This window comes from Lineus longissimus, chromosome 1, assembly GCF_910592395.1.
Source record: "Lineus longissimus chromosome 1, tnLinLong1.2, whole genome shotgun sequence".
In the NCBI taxonomy this organism is placed as follows: Eukaryota; Metazoa; Nemertea; class Pilidiophora; order Heteronemertea; family Lineidae; genus Lineus; species Lineus longissimus.
The window spans coordinates 25,063,101-25,083,226 of NC_088308.1; the positions used below are offsets into that span (position 1 = coordinate 25,063,101).

Genomic DNA, 20,126 nt, shown 5'->3' on the forward strand with positions numbered 1-20,126 from the left:
ATTATTGGTCTCATTGGTCTTCTCTTTACAGAAACTACAGAAAGTTGGTAGTGGTGTTCTACGGTTGGCCACAAGGAAACCCAAGAAGGACCTACCTATCAGAGCATCACCAGCATCTGTCCAGGTATGCAGGAGTTTTAGAAAATAATGCACCATTAAAGGGGGACTATAGGCAAGTGCTAGGCGGTCAGATTGGTGGTCTTCCTGTTTCTAATATGCTCAGGGGATTGGGTCATGCTTGATTTAGCGATGAATTTATTCCTTGTACAAGGGTGAGTACAAGAGTGAGACCCCTATTAGCGACTTGAGTAGTTTAATCTGACCAACCTTGCATGTTCTCCTTTCCTTTCTTGGCCATTAATGGCTTTAAAATTATCTGGTTTCAGGACAGTAATATGTGGACATTCACGCATGTCTCCATTGTGAAGGACCTAGTCCAGTTCCAGTTCCAACAGTACCAGCAGGGGCACCAGTACATGCAGAAATACCTGCTGGAGGAGTGGGAACAGACCGAGACGGACCTGCTCCGTGAGCGAGGGCTGTGGGGCCCGCCACATGGGTCAAGGCTGGACAAGTGGCAACTTGATATGACGGAAGGGCCATTCCGCATGAGGAAGAAGATGATGAGAAACAGCTTGTTCTACCGCCATTATCCTTTCAGGCCTGAAACAGACAGCAATGTAAGGAACAGGCAACGCTTTATCTTTCCTCAGCACAAACCAGCATTTCTTGGGGCTAACCCTAATCATTCCCTCATTTCGCATTGTACAAAATGTACATGAAAACATTGATTAATATTTGGGCAGCCAATGAAACTTTCATGTTGACTGATGCTTTGAATGATATTTTCTTCCTCGTTTAGAAACCCACCAAGTACAAAGTAGCAATCAGCCTCCATAGTAAGGAGTACTACGCAAGGTGCCGTGCAAGGAGTCTGGTCGGAGAAGAGATCTCGGACACCATTCCTGAAGGGGACCAGATGGAGGAATTGGAGGAGGTGGAGCCAGGTAGTAGCGGTCTCGAGTCAGTCGTCTACAAGCGCGTCAATAGCAATAAGTCTGGCAACGAAGATGATGAAGTCTTTGAAACGGATACCAATCCGGACAATAATCCTGATAACAAAGACCCAGAGGATCGAGGATCGGAGGAACGGACGGAAAACCGGACTGACAACCAGACGGTCATGAGGTTATTGGAAGATGGAGAGAAAATCAGTCACATGTACCGGTGTGCTCGCATCCAGGGACTGGACACCTGTGAGGGGTTGCTTCTGTTCGGGAGGGAGCATTTCTATATCATTGATGGATTCACGTTGCTTCAAACGAAGGAAATCACAGACATTGACAATCTACCACCCGAGTAAGTTGCAAAAAATCTGAAATTTTATGATTGTGATGGTTCGGAAGATTTTGTACAGTTTTCAATCTTGTAGTGGTTGGCCTGTTTGCTTGATCTCTCTTGTCTTCTTTTTAGGCTCCATGATCCTATCATACCAAGGACTGCCAACTCAGGAAAAACGGAGAAGCGGTTGTAAGTAGGAATTTGTCTTTGGAGATTCCTCGTCGAAGTTGACGGCCAGTCATGTAACTGGCTAAGTTGTTTTGATCTGAAAGTGAAGATTACAAAATATGCTGCCGAGTCATTTTTGCATCATCATCAGTATTTTTCAGTATGATGCTCTCAGGACCACGTATAAATGAATAAGACATTTTTGTCCACAGACTTGCTTGTTGAAGCCTGAAGTGTCAAACGCTGCTATTTTCTAACCTTTCAGATGCAGTAAATTTGCATATGAAGACATCCGAGAGGTTCACAAGCGGCGTTATCTCCTCCAGCCAATCGCCATTGAGGTCTTCTCAGCCGATGGACGTAACTACCTGCTCGCCTTCCCAAGGAAAGTCCGCAACAAGATTCATGCACGGTAAGATTCCTTCCGTCCTTCTTGGCTTTTCTCTCCAGGCTTGATTGTTCAAAACAGTGTCGACACTACCTTGGTGTTAACTTTATATTGGGATTTCTGGTCTTACAGTCCTGACGGAAGGAGTTGTAAACAATCATAGTGCTTCCACAAAGTTGGCCACCAAACTTGTTTTGGAGAGCCAGGCCCCCTGAGGTCATGCAGCTAGGGAGTTTTGACCTTCCCCCCTCCCCCCGCGCTCCCTTTTTTGCAGGGAATTGTGGTTTGGGTTTATTGTATATCTTCGTTGATGCACTCACATCATCAATGGTACAGTGGATATCACAAACAAAACAGATGACGCTGGACATGAGCAAATCATGAATTTATTGACAAGTGTATTTGGACAGAGAGCAGAAAGAGAATGTGCATGCAGTTTATATTGTAATATGATAAGACACAAATGATAAAAAAATAGATAAATAAGGGGTGAAATCATGGTCCATGTTGGCTCGGTGTTAAATTGTGGTACATAATTTGGTTAGGCACCGGACAGCTTAGATTAAAACATCTGAGATTACAACATTTCTAGTACCTGGTCTGAAACTTCTAAGCTAGTATTACATCCAAAAAGATGCACTTATACATCAACTTTTTTCTTCGCCTAAATTTCACGGTTAACAGCTACGGATAATTCTTCTAAGCTTTCGTTTCGACAGTCGCAGTAAGTTTTGATTGTGTTTGATCACTTTGCATATTCCTTTGGGTACCATTGTTCATGGAATTAGACGAAGTATTGTCCACTGCATCATGCTTCCGCCAGAAACAGAGAATCTTTTTGTATCCACTCCGAAAGTTCTTGTTCATTGCGCCGTAGATTACAGTATTGAGGCAAGAATTGCTCAGCGCTAACCAAGCAGAGTATTTGAGTACATATCTGTTGGTGTGTCCGCCGATGTCGGCAAAGGCAGAAATGCCATATGGGGCCCAGAAAAGAAGGAAACACATCAGGGATGTGAACAGCATTAGAATTACCCGTGTTTCACGAGTTCGACGGGAAGCGGCATTATTTGTCTCAGTTCGATGGTTTTGCATCTTTATCGAAATCGCTCGGATTTTACGGTATACTTTGAAATAGCATATAGCAGCAGCTATAGTTGGGATATAAATGCCCAACACTAGTAAATAAATTGTGTAACCAACGTTCAAATGGTCGAAGAGACAGTACAGTGTCTTTTGGTTGAATTGTTGTTTTCCCCAGCCAGCTAGCGTTGGCACTAGAGGTAGGGGTGGTATGAGAACCCACAACAGTACCACCATTATTGTCGTATTCCTCCAGGTGTAAATGGAACGTGCTTTGGTATGCCAGCAGATAAACAAGTAGCGATTCAGCGCTATCATTGCCATAGAATAAATGGACAACCCGCAGGTGACCATAACAAGCAAACTATTAATCGTACACATGATGGACACGTCTTCCAAAACATCACGCCCCTGGATAACATTTGCCAGCAAAAATGGCACAATATACGCCGTTATTATGAAATCACAGACAGCCAGGCTACAGACGAAGGCATTTGCAGTGTTGTGCTTTAAGGCCTTTTCCACTTGGATGGCACCAAGGATCAAGATGTTCCCTATCACTCCAGAGACACATATCACTAACAATATAAATATATCGAATGGTTTGGTGACTGAGTTTCCTCTGTTGTCCTCTGTACCTGTACTCATGGTGACCGTTGTATTCATCATGACCATCATGAGTTTTGTATTAACTGTAAGATTCATGACTAACCTTATATTCTGACTGTGACAATTCCAAGTTTATGATTTGCGAGATCACTGTGAATCAAAAATGAGTTCAAAATTGGCTCCTGATTTGTCTTTCCCACACTGTCTGAGTCAAACCAATCCAAACTATATGTACAGGTATTCCTTACACAGACTCTGATACCACTATGAATGCAGGTGAAAGTCACACGACTTTAAATGCCGAATTGAAGACTATAATCCAACTATAGTGAAAACGTCATCTTTCTACACACACTTCAACCTAAATACATCAACTCGCCAATAATCCTTTTGTGATATCTAAAAGTATAATTTTCCTTTTAGAAGTGCACATTAATTTCAGTTTATTGAATATCTCCAATGGCCATTCCTCGCTACGCATTTATTTTCGGATACCTTCCAGTACAACAGAATCTTATCAATCGGATCTCAATTTCAAAGGAAACGGCTGTCAGTTATTTCGCTATGCCTGCTGGCAGTACCGGATTTCATCCTGAGGCAAAGTCGATTCTAATTTCTTTTAATTGATTGATACTCTGCAGTATCACAAGAAGTGTAATTCGAGAAAAAACAAGTCCTGTGTGATTTTCGCGTTCTTGGAATGTTGTATGAAGTATCTGGCGGATCAGGGATTCCTGTGTTTTGGTTACTAACGGTGACCTGGTTCTTACATGTACCTCGTCCTTTGTGATATCTAGAATCAATCGTTAGTTCGTTATCTTTGGCAAACAACATGAATTTCACATCCAATCAAAACATCGGTTGTTATGTTCGTACCTTGTCCAGGAAGGTGGTCTTTCGAATGAAGGCTGCCAAGATTGTATACTCTTTGGTGACTTTTGAGGGAAGGTGACCTGGAACAAGAGAAGAAATATTTATATCATGCAAGGTGGGAAGTGTGTTAAATGATTATCCAGAAAAGTGTTGATGAATAATAGTGGTGTTAATGATAATAATCTATCACCTCTGATAAATAGGAAGCATCTTGACAAAAAGGAGGCCATCTAAAGTGTGAAATGTTAAATATTGATTTAGACTAGTAATAATCAATAATAGTGGTGTTAATGATAATAATCTATTACCCTACACATGTAGAAAGATCACCTCTATGTGGAACAAAGGAACGCTTATTTATCGTTCAAAGTGTGAAATGTGTTGATGAATAATTGCGGTGTTAATGAATGACAATGAATCCCCGCTAATGATAAAGATAGCTGTTAATTCATGATAAAATAGTAGCAAGATGAATAAAGACGATTCCTTCTTGATAAACGCAAATTGTTTGCTACGTCATAAGTAATAGTTATAAGTTTTGTGTTAATTGGTGATAATCGTAAAAAAGTTAAAGGCAGTCAGGTTTCATATTACTGACGCTCTTAATAATATCTTAATAATTAATCAACATTGGCTTTTACATTGATTGCCTCAAGGTCAGATACATATCGATGAATTTGGAATCAAATGAATCAAGATTCTGTGTAAAGTGTTATCTGGAGTGACCTCGTATACATGCACTGACTTCAAGTTTTACCCGCTGCTGGGATAAGATAAGAGAAATGGCTATTGGCATCATTAGAGCAAGAGGTGCCTCTTACTCCTTCAAGGTCTCAGCTGGTTGGCTCAATCTATCAGTATTGTATAGTCTGGAGTTCAGGTTCAATTATTTTCATGATTTTGATTAAATAGTTCTGCTGCGTAGTTGCTTTGGCCAGAGTCTTTCTATACAATATATTGTATAGAAAGACTCTGCTTTGGCAGACTTCATCAAAATGATATTCTAAATGGCCTTGGTCAGAGGATGTTAAGGATTGTAATGAAAAACCATTCTTCTCTTTCTGAAAGTTAGTTGATGTGAATGGTAGACCTTGTTGCCTGGATGTTCAAAAATGTTTGCAAAGCTGTTCTGCCTGTTATTTGGAAACATTTGCTACATATGATGTTGTTTTTGCTCTCCACCAGCACAATTGCCTTGATACTGTGATAGTTTCTGACCTGACCCGGTGAAGGCGGCATTCTTGCTCCAGAATCTCATCAATCCCCATTCTTTCAACATTCTAGTACTTGTTAGAAATAAGATTTCACATATATCAACACATAGCGAGGTTAAATGTTGCTTTCATTGGAAATTCCTGACTTTTCTGGTATCACTGCAGATCTAATACTGGTCAGGTTTACTTCATATCAGTTCTATTTCAAAACGGTTCTTCAGGTCATCATGATGTTGATTCACAAGATTTGTAAAGATGCTAGGCGATGGTTGAGAAACACGCAAGTAGTAAATTTGTGGCTGTAATTGAGCGCCATTTTACCATTGCTAGTTCAGTACATTTGAACTGTGGCTGTCCTTTCTGAATGGCTGATCATCTAAAAAAAGCTAATGCAAGCTTTTATGAGAGTCCTTGGGGTGGTCATGATGTCAAGTACCCTTGTTTACTGTGGAGAACCATATTACATCCTGCACTGAATCAAACTTGACTGACACTCACCTCTCTGGGGAACAGTCTAAAATTGCTGCTTCCACTTTTATTGGTATTACTAATGACCAGTTATTTGGTAACCGATATTTGAGACTGTTTGTATGTGATGGTGTGATGTTTGATTAAGTGTCTGCAATTCACATGGCCGTATTTAGTTGGCATGGGGCAACTCCCCCCAAATGCCTCTGAAAAGCATGTGTAAAGTGGAGTCTTGCCCTCCCCCCCCCCCCCCAAAGATTTACATACGGTCATGATTAGAATATGGCGAAAGGAGAAAAAACCATATAATGAACACCACCAGATTTACTCTGGAATAGACTCCTCCCGTGCAAAAGGCAGCATCCAGAACAGTATTGATTTTGTTATGGTCATCAAATCTTGAGCTATAGTGACAGGTTATTACCACAGGTGGTAAAATGTAACTGACACCAACACATGTACGCCTCACATCGATGAGACTGGTCCATTAAGACATGCGAAAAAATGTCCACAGGAATGAATTGTGTGTATTAATATCCTGAAGGTGGCGTGTAAGTTTGCATGAATACAATGTCAGTGCTCATAAGTTTTAACACGCATATATGATTTCCGGGAGGCTTTCTCGATTCTGGTTGTGTCAAGTCTTGAGAATCTATAGATATAGGTGTATACATCTATATAATACCAAACGAAATAGGGAAGGCCTCATATTGAGACACAAGAAAAAAAATCCCTTTAACATACGTTTGATGGTTACTGACTGTTCAACAAGTAAACCGGAACGAAGACTTCTGGTTAAAACTCACTTTAAGGTGTGTTTTGTAATTCTATCTTTTTACTTATCGCATGCTTCCCACTTTGTTTGTATCATCTTTTGGCGTCTAAGCTATCTTATCACCAAGTCACGGCACTTGACTGTGAAGTGATTATGCAGTTATTAACGCAGAACATTTCTAGTATGATTGAACTCGCTATCGGAAAGTTTGATAGAAAATTTCTTACTTTCCCTGGAGGCTGGCCTGAATAATGGTCGAGCACAAGTTTTGGCATGGTTTGGATCAAATTTAAAATTGGCAGTTGAGCTGCCACGCATTTCAGAAATATTATTGTCAAGCCAATATCCTCATACATATATCGGCAATGAACTAGAATTTCAGGTGTTCTGCCCCCTCCAAAGATCCTATTCCCCCTGACCAAAATATGGTCATGATTAGATTATGGTGAAAGGGAAGGAATTGAGTTCATTATCGAAGTGCCTTTGGCAAGGAAAATGTGGTCAGTCATCCTGAATAATGCCTTCTATGGTTCATCAGACTATATACCAGGATGTGAGATGATATCGAATAGTTACACCCAGAAAAGTCATTCTTGGTTATCTCTCACACCAAGTATGGATACTTGCCCACACCAATCCGATCATGGCCAAACCTCAGAAGAGATTATTATCTCTCTGTGTTTTGAATGAACAAGTCAACAAATATCAAAAGGAGTAGATTGTATGCAGGTGATACACTAGACGCTGTTAATGAGCATGTTATTGGTGTGGCTAATTAGCACCTGATTGTGGGATGAAGATGGATAGGGAACTATTTCTCATCAGTGAGCTACATGGTCATATTAATGATCTCAATGACAATAACTCATTACCCGTGGGTCTTTCTGGTGTGGATGGCTTTGTTATTTGATTCCATCATTCATTTGGTTGGTTTCTGGTGTTTGAACAATAGCTGTAGTTGATCACCAGTCAGACATTGACACTCACCTATCATAAAAAGTATCTCCAAATATCCAGTCCGGCCTGAGGACAGTTGTATAATTACAACGATGATAAGTCAATTTATCTCCAGTGACTGGTATAAATCCTAAGACTTATTTGCCTCTAGGTCCAGTAACATTGATCCATGTCCAATATCACATACCTGAATCCTAGTGCCACAGAGAGGAACTATTGAACAAGTCTTTCAAAGTATCACACTGATTGGTACACTTATAAAATTGCCAGTAGTTTTTTGATTATTATACTTGACAGTGCAATATCCCAAATTAGTGACCCTTTTCCTGCTTCATGTGGTCAATGTGTCATCCTTATAACGATCCTGCATATCTGATGCTCCGCCACAATTGCGCCTCCCCACCTGGTCCACCTGCACTAGCATCCTCATACCCAGCAACCAATCGGAAGTGTCTGCTGCTGGAGAGAATGGGTGATGATTTTTAGTTGGAATGAAAAGCTATAGTCTGTCCAGAAAAAAGAAATCGAAGGTATAAAACTATTTCAGTATTGATTCAGTGGACTGTGACACATGACTCATGAAATGTGACAACGTCGAGGATTGTTTGATTTCTATACTATAATAATACATACATACATACATTACATACATTATAAAATTTGTGTGGGGCGCCTTTCCACCGAACAAATCGTGCTCAAGGCGCTGCCTCCTCAAAGTGCCTCGCGTACAGCCAGGTCTTTAACTGACATTTGAATTTAAGGACATCTGAAGCATGTGATGTCCATGCAGTTTTTGGCGCCATTTCACTGCAGCACCCCTAAACAAATATAAGTGGATGACTGAGCACCCAGAGGGTTCATCAATAAAGCTCCAATGTTTTCTCTCAAACAATTTGTTAAGAATATATGGACTCCGGCATAACCATATCCAATTGTATGATTGTCTGCCAGGATTTGGTGGATGGTAATAAAGTGTGGAGAAGCAGACGGTATGTCGCAGTTTCTTTGGCATCAAAGAGCAACCAGGGAAGACATACGTTATTCTCACTATAAACTATCATGTATACACCATGAGGCAGATTTCTATGTCTTAAAATGTAACTGATGAAAGAAATGGTGACCGGTTTACTCAATCGGAACATGTATACTTACACCCATACCAAGTGAAGAGAAATGGGTGATAAATCAAGTTTTGATCTAAAATATGTTAGATACATCTAGACAATCAATCAGACAAGTACATGATCCCCATTTCTCTAATGGGAAAGTCAGCGATAGCTCTCCTATGTTTGATAAGCTCTGACATTATATCATCCCATCAATAAGTTCTGTGTCTTTCATTTATATTTTCAGATTTATGTGTGTTGCCACAGCGATAACTGATAACGCCCAACAATCTGTCTCTGGTCAGAGGCAGAATGCCAAAGTAGAACCGGGGTAAGTGATTGGTCTGAAGGTGTCCCTCGAGAAATCCATGTCATATTTGACCTTGTGTTCTTCACAGCTGACTTGCTTTGACAATGGGCACCTGGGTTAGGTGCACAGGGTGTCACAGAAAATGGTAATTGGCCGTAAAACACGCACTGCTTTGTCATTTGTTTCTTTAAAAAGTATATCAATATGCTCTCAAGTACTAACAAAACTGAAAACTGAAAACGTTCTTAATACTGAATCCAATATGAAAACATCCTGTTTTACCTGAACTGAATTTTGTAAAAGATTCAAGTTGTGATTTGAAAGTCACTTATCGACATAGAACCCCCAAGCGTAGCCGATGCAGAAATTCCTGCCTGTTTGTTTTCGTTCATTTATTTGACTTGAATGATATGAATGGACGAGTCACTTATCTATATCAGTCAGGAGCTTTTTTTGCTACCAAGTGAGTTTTGCTAGATAAGACATTGGTGGGGTCCTGTATCATCAGAACTTCAGGTATTTTGAAATATCAATGACTAGTTTAAGAGGATATCCTAGAATCTTATCCTAGCCAGTGATGACTGATGAAAATTTAGTTGGGAAAGACATGTATTGATGTGTGTCCATTCCTTTTCAGTGCTGGTTTGATCAGTAGTTTGATTGGAGAGAAATCAGTTACGCAGAGATGGGAGGTAAGTGCTCAATGTCTCCCTCCCCCATCATCATGGAGATATTTCACCTTCTCAGCAGACAGTGGGGGGAAATGGCTGTCATAGAGTGTCAGGCCTATGATCAAGAGGTACTTTGTTCACAGGTCACAACTTGGTCCCCTGATCAAGGGCCTGTTTTGCACTTTATTGCTGCCTCTTGTCATCCCAGAGAATCTTGGCTGAGACTGGGATGCTAAGTAGTAATAATTCCATGTGTGGACTGTAATGAGAGTGCAATAGGAAAGTCTAATGTTCACATCGGATTGGCAAGAGGTTTGAATCTTGGTCATAACCTGGACTTTTTTTGACTTCTGCTCTGATCTTGTGAGGGTGAAGCTTGTATGGAGAAATTTGTGACAGTAAACGAGACGTTTATCAGAAAATGTCTGAAACACATTGTTCTCGTTTTTTCAGCGTGGGGAAATCAGCAATTTCCAATACCTGATGCATTTGAACACGTTGGCTGGCCGATCGTATAACGATCTTATGCAGTATCCAGTTTTCCCGTGGATCCTGGCCGACTATTCCTCAGAGGTGAGGGTTCCAATAATCTTCCCACAATTTCTAAACTTCTTACAGGGGCTGAGCTCGAGGATTGTGACAACAGACTTACTTCCCTCATGCAGGAAATTAATACTCAGCATTGTGTGTCCAGAAAAAGCTTTCTTTGACACTAAATTAGGTTTCATCAGCAAATTCAATAGATGGTCGTTCCGTCATTAGTGTGCAAAGTGACTTGCCTTTCAATGAATGTTAGGGATTTAGCATTCACTCAGTAAGCAGTGAGGACCTTATTCTACTCTCCTTACTTCAGGAACTTGACCTCTACAATGCTGCCACCTTCAGGGACTTGTCTAAACCTATGGGAGCTCAAACTCCAGACCGGTTGAAACAGTTCCAGAAGAGGTACCATGATTGGGATGATCCGCAAGGTATGAAAACAAATCATTGTAAAGATGTCGTCGATTAGGCACAACACCGTTATTCATTGCTATTTCAAATGCCTGATGATGGCAAATGCAATAATTAGTTGATCAAGAATACAAAGGACCACCTCACCAAATGCGTCCCTCGGGATCAAACCCAATGGCAAACACCTGATACCTTTCTTAAGACGTGTTGGTTTGGATGTTCCCTTCACATCATTTGACTGGTGTATGGAAAGATTCTCATCTTTGATTGTCATCTGACTTTGGCGTTTGCATTTCAGGCGAGACTCCACCATATCACTATGGTACCCACTACTCTTCGGCGATGATCGTCGCCTCATATCTAGTCAGGATGGAGCCATTTACTCAACATTTCTTACGGTTACAGGCAAGTATTGATTTCCAATATGGCAACAGATACAGTAGTATTGCCAAACATAGGGTTGTTCTCAGCGACTTACTTAATAGATGTTATGCCATGACATACATACATAGTCTGGGGCTGTAAGGGCAGTAACTATATTAAAATTCACCCCTCTCAGGATGACCTGGCTGTAAGTGTATTATGGTAACTCTAATACTTCCTCATCGTCTACTCGGTGAGTACCAGGAGTACAAGTGAGTACATCAAGTGATGTTTCCACCAACTCAATGGAGTCTATAGTATGCTTGTGGTTTATATCTTTCCAGGGTGGTCACTTTGACCTTGCAGATCGGATGTTCCACAGTATCAAGGAAGGCTGGCTCTCTGCCTCCAAACACAACATGGCAGATGTCAAGGAACTCATACCAGAGTTCTTCTACCTTCCCCAGTTTCTAGTCAATTCAAATAACTTTGATTTTGGTGCTAAGCAGAGTGGCGTGCTTTTGGATAACGTGTTGCTCCCTCTGTGGGCCAAGGATGACCCAAGAGAGTTTATCAGGGCTCATCGGGAGGTAAGCTCTCAAATGTTTATTTAGGAGCTAGGGGGAAAGAAAATTACCTCATACTATTATACATACAGTTTTCAGAGACCTCACTGTCAAATATTCTCTATGAGGCCCATAAAATGATCTCTCACCTGTGTGGAGCATCAGGTATTACTCTCAAATGTATATTAAGGAGCTAGGGCATACAGTAAATATTGTCACGGATCCTTCCTATTTCATAAAACTTTTATCCCTTCACTTTCAGGCCCTAGAATGTGACTATGTCAGCGCTCACCTCCATGAGTGGATTGATTTAATATTCGGCTACAAACAACAGGGTCCGCCCGCAGTTGAGGCGACAAATGTTTTTCATCACCTCTTCTACGAGGGCAATGTAGACATCTACAACATTGATGATCCTCTGAAGAAAAACGCAACAATAGGATTCATCAACAACTTTGGACAAATACCAAAGGCGGTAAGTAATGAGGGATCCATCGATATGATATGGTAAACATGCCCAATTGAAGATGTTTTTGGGAATTTTGGATTCAAGTATAAATTGATTCTGGGGAAGTGTGTTGTTTATAGTCCCATTCTCCAATCACAGCCAACAAAAATGGACTGATAAGGTGCTCTTCACTCCTATTTCTAATGCCAGGCTATGAGAGTTACACGCATCTCTTATTGCCTCACATATTGAAGGTTCCTGCATCTCTCATTCATCAATTTCAGCTTTTCAAAAAACCACATCCACAGAAACGGCTTAATGTCCGTAACTTAGATGCACCGACCATGGGGCCACTGATCCAAGGCTTTGCTGACAAACTCTTCTTCCACAACCTGGACAACCTCAAGCCAACAATGCAACCCATCAAAGGTAGGTCTAGAGGTCCTTGGTGACATTGTATGTTACTGTATAGTCGAATATAACATTACCTAAACAAAACATGTGGGTGTCATTCTTGACAAAGGTGTGATTTATAAGTTTTGTGGTCTGGGAAGTAGTTTAGACAAGTAAACTTGTTTACTACTGAAATTAGCCCGATAAGCAATTGCTAGAACTATACAGGGTTGCTCCTAGTACATCAGATGAGATGTCTTCCAACATCAGCAGTGGCATGGTTAGACTCACTGTTGTAATCTGAGATCTGATGAAGATATTGCAAGATTCCTTCTTTATTCCACAGAGCTAAAAGGAGCAGTTGGCCAGATTGTGCACAATGACCGCACAATCCTGGCAGTGGAGCAAAACAAGGTCCTGATCCCGCCACTCTACAACCGGTACCTTGCCTGGGGATTTGCTGACCTCAGCATAAGGATTGGCAACTATGATTCAGACAAGGTAGGTCCAGTCGTGATAATCTTCATTAAGATGATTTATGTCACCTCAGCCCTAAGTGAAACAAAGGTTCTATGTTATTGCAACTGTTTTAAGCCAAGAAGCCAGGACTATTTTGATGACCTTTTCTGCAATGTTGGTGCTGATAGATGATCTGGTCATCAGTAGCAAAGCTGCTGAACAAAACAGCCGCGGTAATGGAGATTCTGTCCACTTGTGTATCCCCTTTTACCAAACCCATTGGTTCACTTGCAGGCAAACCTCGTCTTTGAGAATGTTGACAATGGAGACATCCTCTGCACTGCCTGCCCAAGTGCCAGATTGCTCATCACAGGTGGTTCAAGTACTGTCGTAAACGTTTGGGAGATCGGCCATGGAAAAGACAAGCGACAACTCATCCTAAAACAGCCACTGTACGGCCATACGGAACCTGTGACGTGTCTCGCAGCTTCAGTGGCTTTCAACATGATCGTGAGCGGGTCACGTGACAGGACGTGCATCATCTGGGATATGTGTCGCCTGATCTTTGTGCGTCAGCTCCACGGCCATGCCGCTCCTGTTGCGGCGGTCTCCATTAATGAACTTACTGTAAGTGGCTGATGAGAAATTTCAATTTCGTCTTCTTGGTCTGGGATAAGATGAATACTCAAACATGTTATTTTCCAGATGTGGTTTGCTATTTTAATATCACACCATAAGTATCACAAAGAGCGTACCAAAGGTCTTTTGATATGGAGTCAACTTCTAAGGCCATGAGTTAGCTTATTGAAGTAGGTGATGGCTTGGAGGTGTTCGAGGAAAATGCTCCTTTATCACTTGATAAAGGTGGAAATAGTAGCTAAGGGGCAATTGACAAGAATGTACGATGAAAAAAAATTCAATTATCTTCTTCCAGGGTGTCATTGCCACATGTGCTGGAACATATCTTTACGTCTGGAGTATCAACGGAGAGGAGATCGCTAACGTCAACACTGCCACAGCCAGAAATCAACAGATCTTATGTGTGGCCATGTCACAGATCAGTGAGTGGGACGTACGCAATGTGATAATGACAGGGAGCAGCGATGGAGTTGTGCGGGTTAGTTTCTTGTTGTCATTGTCCGACAGATTCAGGTCCTCATGAAAATAGATAAAAACTTCTGTGTTCTTAAAAGTATCAGCTTTGTATGACCTCTTTCTTTCCTGCTGTCCATGAAAAACAAATTTGTTTTCATCTCATCACATTCTCAACCAATCTCTGTTTTACAGATGTGGAGCGTCGAGTTCGTTCAAGTTCCTGAGGAAGAAGGTGAAAAACCTAAAGAAAAGGAGGAAAAGCTTGTGGATATCCCAGATGCATCACCCGTCAAAATTAATGCTACTACTGGCCCTCTGTCCATAGAGGTCGCTCTCTTAAAAGCCCAGATGAAGGAATTCAACAAGGACGAATACTTAGCAGCACAAAAAGTTGAGTTGGGATCGTCGGCGGAGAGTGAAGGCACTCTGGATAGACGTTATGAGGAGATCAGTAATGCGGAAAACTTACAGAAAATCACTGCTGATGCGGACATTCTGACCCGGAGACGTAGTCTCATATCTGATGGGCCGCTGCTCGGACAAAAAAGGACAGATCTGGGCGACTTGTTGACGTTTGACGAAAATCCCAGTTTAAATGTAAATAAAAGTGCATCATCAGTATCAGTGGATACCGCCATTGATGCGTTGATAGAATTTGAAGACACTGACGTGTTTGATCCAAATTGTAAAAATCTCAATTCTACAAACTCTGATCGCATGAGCACAGCGAGTGGTGACCTGAAAATAATAGTGCCTGATCTTGAGACTAGTTCTACAGGCCCTGTGACGCCGTCGTCAGAATTTGAAATAGTTTCTGAGAAGGAAGTCAAGGAAGCAGAGAAGACGATGGAACAACAGATCCAGAAGTTCAACCCGACAAGACACACAATGAATCATTTACGGGATGGTGAGTACACGATGACCAGCGCCTCATTTAAGTATTTTATAGTAGAACTATGTATTTGAAATTGTCTTTGCATTTGTAAAAAAACTAATGCATCCTGCCAGTGCTCAGGGTTCCTTGGCAAGAAAATTTAATGTCCACATTTGGTAAATATGTTATGGGACACTGATGTTCTTCTTCAGCGATTAAGACAATAGGTCAACTGACTTGTCATTCCAGGTTTCAAGTGGCAACGACAGTTGATATTCCGTAGTAAGTTAACAATGCACACTGCCTTTGAACGAACTGATAACAAGGAACCTGCAGCGGTTACTACCATAGCTGTATCAAGGTGAGTAGCTGATCTTAGGTGGCACCAGTCTCTCTGCATTCATGGTAGTGAACGTTTATTGTGTGCCACAACTATTTGGCTCCAATTGAGTTTATTAGGCTAGTGATTCTGTCTTTGGCTAGGGGGGAGTTCATCTCAAGCTGAGGTGGGTGCCTCAGTTTTACATGCATTTTTGAGTGAAAGTCTACCAAAGATTACTATCACCTCTATCATGTTTCAGGGACCACAAAACTGTATATGTGGGTGATGCTAAGGGTCGAGTGTACAGCTGGTCAGTGACGGACCAACCTGGCCGGGTCGTGGCTGACCACTGGGTCAAGGATGAGGGAGGTGATAGCTGTCTTGCCTGCGGGGTCAAGTTCACATTCTCGGAGAGGAGACACCATTGCCGCAATTGTGGACAGTTGTTCTGTTCCAGGTAAGTGGAAAAACACTTAGGTTCAGTGAAAGCCGATTAGGTGGGGATCCCTCTTGGCTGGCATCTTAGCCTGGTGGTTAGAAGACACCAGGATGGACCCTCGTCTTATAGGTTTGATGGTTTGTGTTGCCGTCAGTCTTCAAAAATATCCTTCTTTGCCCTGACTATCAGTGTCTAACTAACCTGTGACACTTTCTGTTTACAGATGCAGTCGGTTTGAAACGGAGATCAGACGATTACGTATCCTGAAGCCAGTACGAGTATGTCAGAGTTGTTTCAATTCATTACGGTTACAACAACAGTCAGAAGTCAACGTAACGGCCTGAGGGGACGCCACCAGTAACAGTCATGAGGATGTTGTGATAAGGCAATAGGACAGAGGCAGTCGGATCAACGAACCATGGATGTCAATTCTGAGGAATTTACGTAACTTATACCCTCTGGCTTGAAGCCAATTGTACATAATCGAATAATGTGTGTAAACTTTGGGACATTACATGAATGTATGCAAAGAGTTAATCATTACAGTGTAAAATTCCTGGCGACCAAAAGATAGACTTAAATGTTATCAGTGTGTAAGTGCATGTGTAAGTTAATGTCATCGAGTACAACACTTTAATTTTGTGATATGAGTGGTCACATTTAAAGCTCATCGTAAATTATGGATGCAATTTTAGTTCAAAGCTTAAGGACTTTAGATACATGTATTTAGCAGGAATTTTGGGAAGGTTTGATGAAATTAATGAATGAATGATTCCTGGAACTTTCAAATTGTTTCAGTATGAGAAATGATCGGTTTTTGCCTATCTGTAGTATTGACGTTGCCTGACAGTGTTACTTCATGTTGTAGTGCTGTATCCTGTGGGTTGTCATTAGGTGACCTGGAATTTGGAAATCACTTTGTACTCATCTTATAGGAGGAAAAGTTGGAATGTTCCCAGAGTTCGTTTGAAATGCACCTCTTCTTTGGTAGTGTTATGCCGCACTGAAGACATACGTATCTCCTAGCATTTATGTGAGACAATCTGAAGAAAATTGCCTTTCAAGATGTCATTCTAACAAAGTAACTGCTATTGACTTGTGTCATTTTCAGTACAGAAGTTCCTCATTGCCTCAGTCAGAATTGCTGTGTTCAGTCGGGGGGATACAAGAACAATACCATTGCTCAAGACAAGAAAATGCCACATTTGCATTTTTCCATATCATTGAAGCCTGGGCTTTAATCAGAATCAAATTTTAGAAATAAGGGAAAACAAACTGTATATATACCAGTGACCATGGTAAATGTAATCTTATTTGTTGTCTGAAAGAAAATGTAACGAGTGCCAAAATTATATGTGTGGGACAATAGACTAGTTTTAATAATACTCAACCCTATTGTACTTATTGGGTTATTCTTGAACAGGCAGTGCAGTGTTAATTTGGTGTAATAGAAAGAGTGGACAATGATACCGAGATGGAGTGTTGGAAGTCTGATACACAAAGTTGGTATTTGCTAGCGGTCCCTTGGTTGTCAAAACATGGCTGAACCAGAGTTGAAATCTCAAATGCTTTCATGGGTCGCCAAATAAATGTTGTGTACATATTTGTAAGTAATGCTACAGTTATTGTTAAAACCATGTGTTGTAAACTTAAGCAATGGTCGAAAGCATTGCTCTGTACATTTAATGTTTCAGATGCTAAGTGGGTCCGTTGACCCCTTCGCAACACATCACCCGCCAGGCGGGCGATGCGTTCGGGAGTTGGCCTCGGTGTCTATTTTTGCCCATAACTCGCTTACTATAGGTCCATGCACTTGATTGGGAACCACGTTTACGAAGAGATCCGCCACTTCACGTTACATGTAATGTAAAAATGCATGGTGACGTGACGATGGCCAACACTACGTTGTGTAAACCTTGTTCCCAATCAAGTGCATGGATCTAGAGACCAAATGCAATTGACAGAGAATTGAATTCTAGACAAAGTAAGCTTGTTTTGGCACACCTGACATCGACATAGCCTAAAGGGCCCGGCAAACAAGCGATTTTTTTGCTATGTGTAGTGACAAACAAATCTTGTCTGGTGGTAAAACCGCCAATTGCTAGGTTTGATATTGATTGACACGATCACTGATTCTTGTCACATGATAGGGCTTTCTCTCCTGAGAAAATCTTTAAGAGTAGTCTGAATGTTCATGTAAAGCTAGCTGATAGCATTGTCTAACAGTGTTGTTGCCCAGTGAATAGCTATGCAGATACAAGACATGTTTGTTGAACATATTTAACCACTACCTGGACATTAATAGACAAATGACCATTCTGTATCGGGTGAAACTTTTATATAAGGGAAAAATTAATCCATTTGCCAGAGGATGGCGTTGTAGAATGCTGTTCTGTTGATCTATTGAGGTACATGTACTAACGTGAAGCAGTTACTTGGGAACAAGCTCTTTGGTATGCATTTTCAGTGAATAGATGTCCTCGCAGTTTTGACAGATTAGTAGCTTCTGCTTTAAATACCCAGCGGTATCCATCAAGCATCAAGCAGGGACTATCTATAGACACATCTGCATTTGGATCTTTCATTCCTGACTGAGTCCCTACCTGTCAGGTTGGGCAAAGCTCCATTAAGAATAAGTAATATGTATAAACTAATGTGCTAATTTGGCTTGTATAACAGGCTAGTTGATAGCCGTTTGGTAAGAAGTCTTGGAAGCCTAGGGTGGGATACTGTAAGTTTTTTGTCTTCATGTGCAGTCAAGTAGTGTGCGAGAAATATGATATTTTCTAGAAAATGAAAATATGGTGATTAATTTAAAGTGCCAAGATGTAAAATGCTTCTTAGAACCATCAAAGAAAACCAGAATAATGTGTCTTGTGTTTCAATGTGTAAATTGGAGTTCTAATATCATCTGTACTTAACTTAATGGTTGTACAGGTCAAATGTATTAATGTATTTGAGTTGGATAACCTGAAAAAGTACTAGGCCTGTATGTGAAGTGTGCGAGTACATACATGTATATGAGTGTATAATAACACCATGATGTACTTTGGCAAGGAAATAAAGCATTAAATGATAACCTTGTCTCTTGTCCTATTTTGATCACTAATGTGATACACCCCTTGAAATAAACTTTGAGAACTGGGACTGAGTTACTCCTGAAGGTTGCTGCTGGTTCCTGAGGTACCTCAGTTACATGAGCTACTCCAAGTAAACTACTTGAGTTGGCAAGTGGGATACTTGGGCCTGTCTTCAATAGAGCCCTACCAAAGTCAGAAGAGTCCTGATGCTCCCCAGGTATATGAGGTACTCTGTGTCTTTCTTGGGTAGGTACATGTAGGACCATACGAAAGTCTGTTAGTTCTGCCTGTCTTTAAGAGTACCGGGAGCTCTTCAGGAGTCTGAGGAGTCTGTCTGCTGTCCCAGGTACATGAGGTACTCAAAGTCTATGTGTAACGGGTGACAGCAGAGGTGCCCTGTAATTGATATAGCTTCTGTCTTGACTTGGTTTCGAAGAAAACAATAGAGACAACATCCATGGTACTAGGTACAATCTAATGGTGTCCTGCAATAGAAAGAGCTGCTTTGTCAATGCAGCCATGAAGACAGTCACAACCTGTCCATGCAGAGACTACGTTGCCTGCACTGGGAACAACGGCAGGGTCTTCTGCAATGGAAAGACTCCTGACTCAATGCATGCTCTTGAAGAATGTCACAATCTCATCATGAAGAAACAACCTCACATCCACTGGGGACAACACCAGTGCCTGTAATGGATAGCGCTGCTGTCTCGATGCTCTCTTGAAGACATGTACCACCTTGCAATAGAGATAAGCGCAAATGCACTGGGGACAACAGCAGCTATCTCAAATGCGATTGGGGAGCCATCTTCAGGTTGTAACTCAAACTAATAGACATCTGAGCTTCAAGTAAAAATTCACAGACGATATTTGGTTCAATTTAAGCCCACAGGGGGCGTGGGTGTTGAATCGGATTTCGTGACAGTCGTTACCATTTTTTCCTGCAATTTGGGCCTGTCTTTAATGAAAATCGGCTGGGATCTTGGAGTTGTTGCGTCAAAATCGGCTAGGGCTGAAAGAGCTAAGATGACTGTGGTGCCAAGTAGTACTCAAGTTGTACTTAAAGAGTTGTCAGGTAGATATTCGGTACTACCAGTCTCGTGAGATCAGATAACCAGCTGGCAGAGGTTGGTTGTTCCATTGTCCGTCCAAAATCCCAAATCAGTTGTCTTG

The 20,126-nt window shown here is 41.3% G+C and overlaps 2 protein-coding genes across 7 annotated transcripts in view; one reads left to right on the top strand and one right to left on the bottom strand.

The window, feature by feature from the left end:
- The window catches only part of LOC135493717 (WD repeat and FYVE domain-containing protein 3-like), a 43,359-nt gene extending 24,407 nt beyond the window's left edge, over positions 1–18,952 (top strand). For all 6 annotated transcript variants that reach the window (XM_064781250.1, XM_064781274.1, XM_064781258.1 and 3 more), the window contains 20 exons: positions 32–124; positions 387–680; positions 863–1,359; positions 1,474–1,530; positions 1,775–1,921; positions 9,230–9,313; positions 9,930–9,984; positions 10,417–10,536; positions 10,817–10,934; positions 11,213–11,319; positions 11,622–11,867; positions 12,106–12,318; positions 12,576–12,720; positions 13,031–13,185; positions 13,438–13,770; positions 14,078–14,260; positions 14,431–15,145; positions 15,362–15,473; positions 15,694–15,891; positions 16,097–18,952. In XM_064781250.1, the coding sequence (XP_064637320.1) occupies positions 32–124; positions 387–680; positions 863–1,359; positions 1,474–1,530; positions 1,775–1,921; positions 9,230–9,313; positions 9,930–9,984; positions 10,417–10,536; positions 10,817–10,934; positions 11,213–11,319; positions 11,622–11,867; positions 12,106–12,318; positions 12,576–12,720; positions 13,031–13,185; positions 13,438–13,770; positions 14,078–14,260; positions 14,431–15,145; positions 15,362–15,473; positions 15,694–15,891; positions 16,097–16,217 (3,993 nt within the window). In that variant the 3' untranslated portion in view covers positions 16,218–18,952. The remainder of the gene's footprint in view (positions 1–31; positions 125–386; positions 681–862; positions 1,360–1,473; positions 1,531–1,774; positions 1,922–9,229; positions 9,314–9,929; positions 9,985–10,416; positions 10,537–10,816; positions 10,935–11,212; positions 11,320–11,621; positions 11,868–12,105; positions 12,319–12,575; positions 12,721–13,030; positions 13,186–13,437; positions 13,771–14,077; positions 14,261–14,430; positions 15,146–15,361; positions 15,474–15,693; positions 15,892–16,096) is intronic.
- On the bottom strand, positions 2,354–4,531 carry LOC135493752 (melatonin receptor type 1A-like). Its single transcript, XM_064781303.1, has one exon. The coding sequence runs from the start codon at positions 3,683–3,685 to the stop codon at positions 2,597–2,599; it is 1,089 nt and encodes a 362-aa protein (XP_064637373.1). The 5' UTR covers positions 3,686–4,531; the 3' UTR covers positions 2,354–2,596.
- Positions 18,953–20,126: the final 1,174 nt, after the last annotated feature.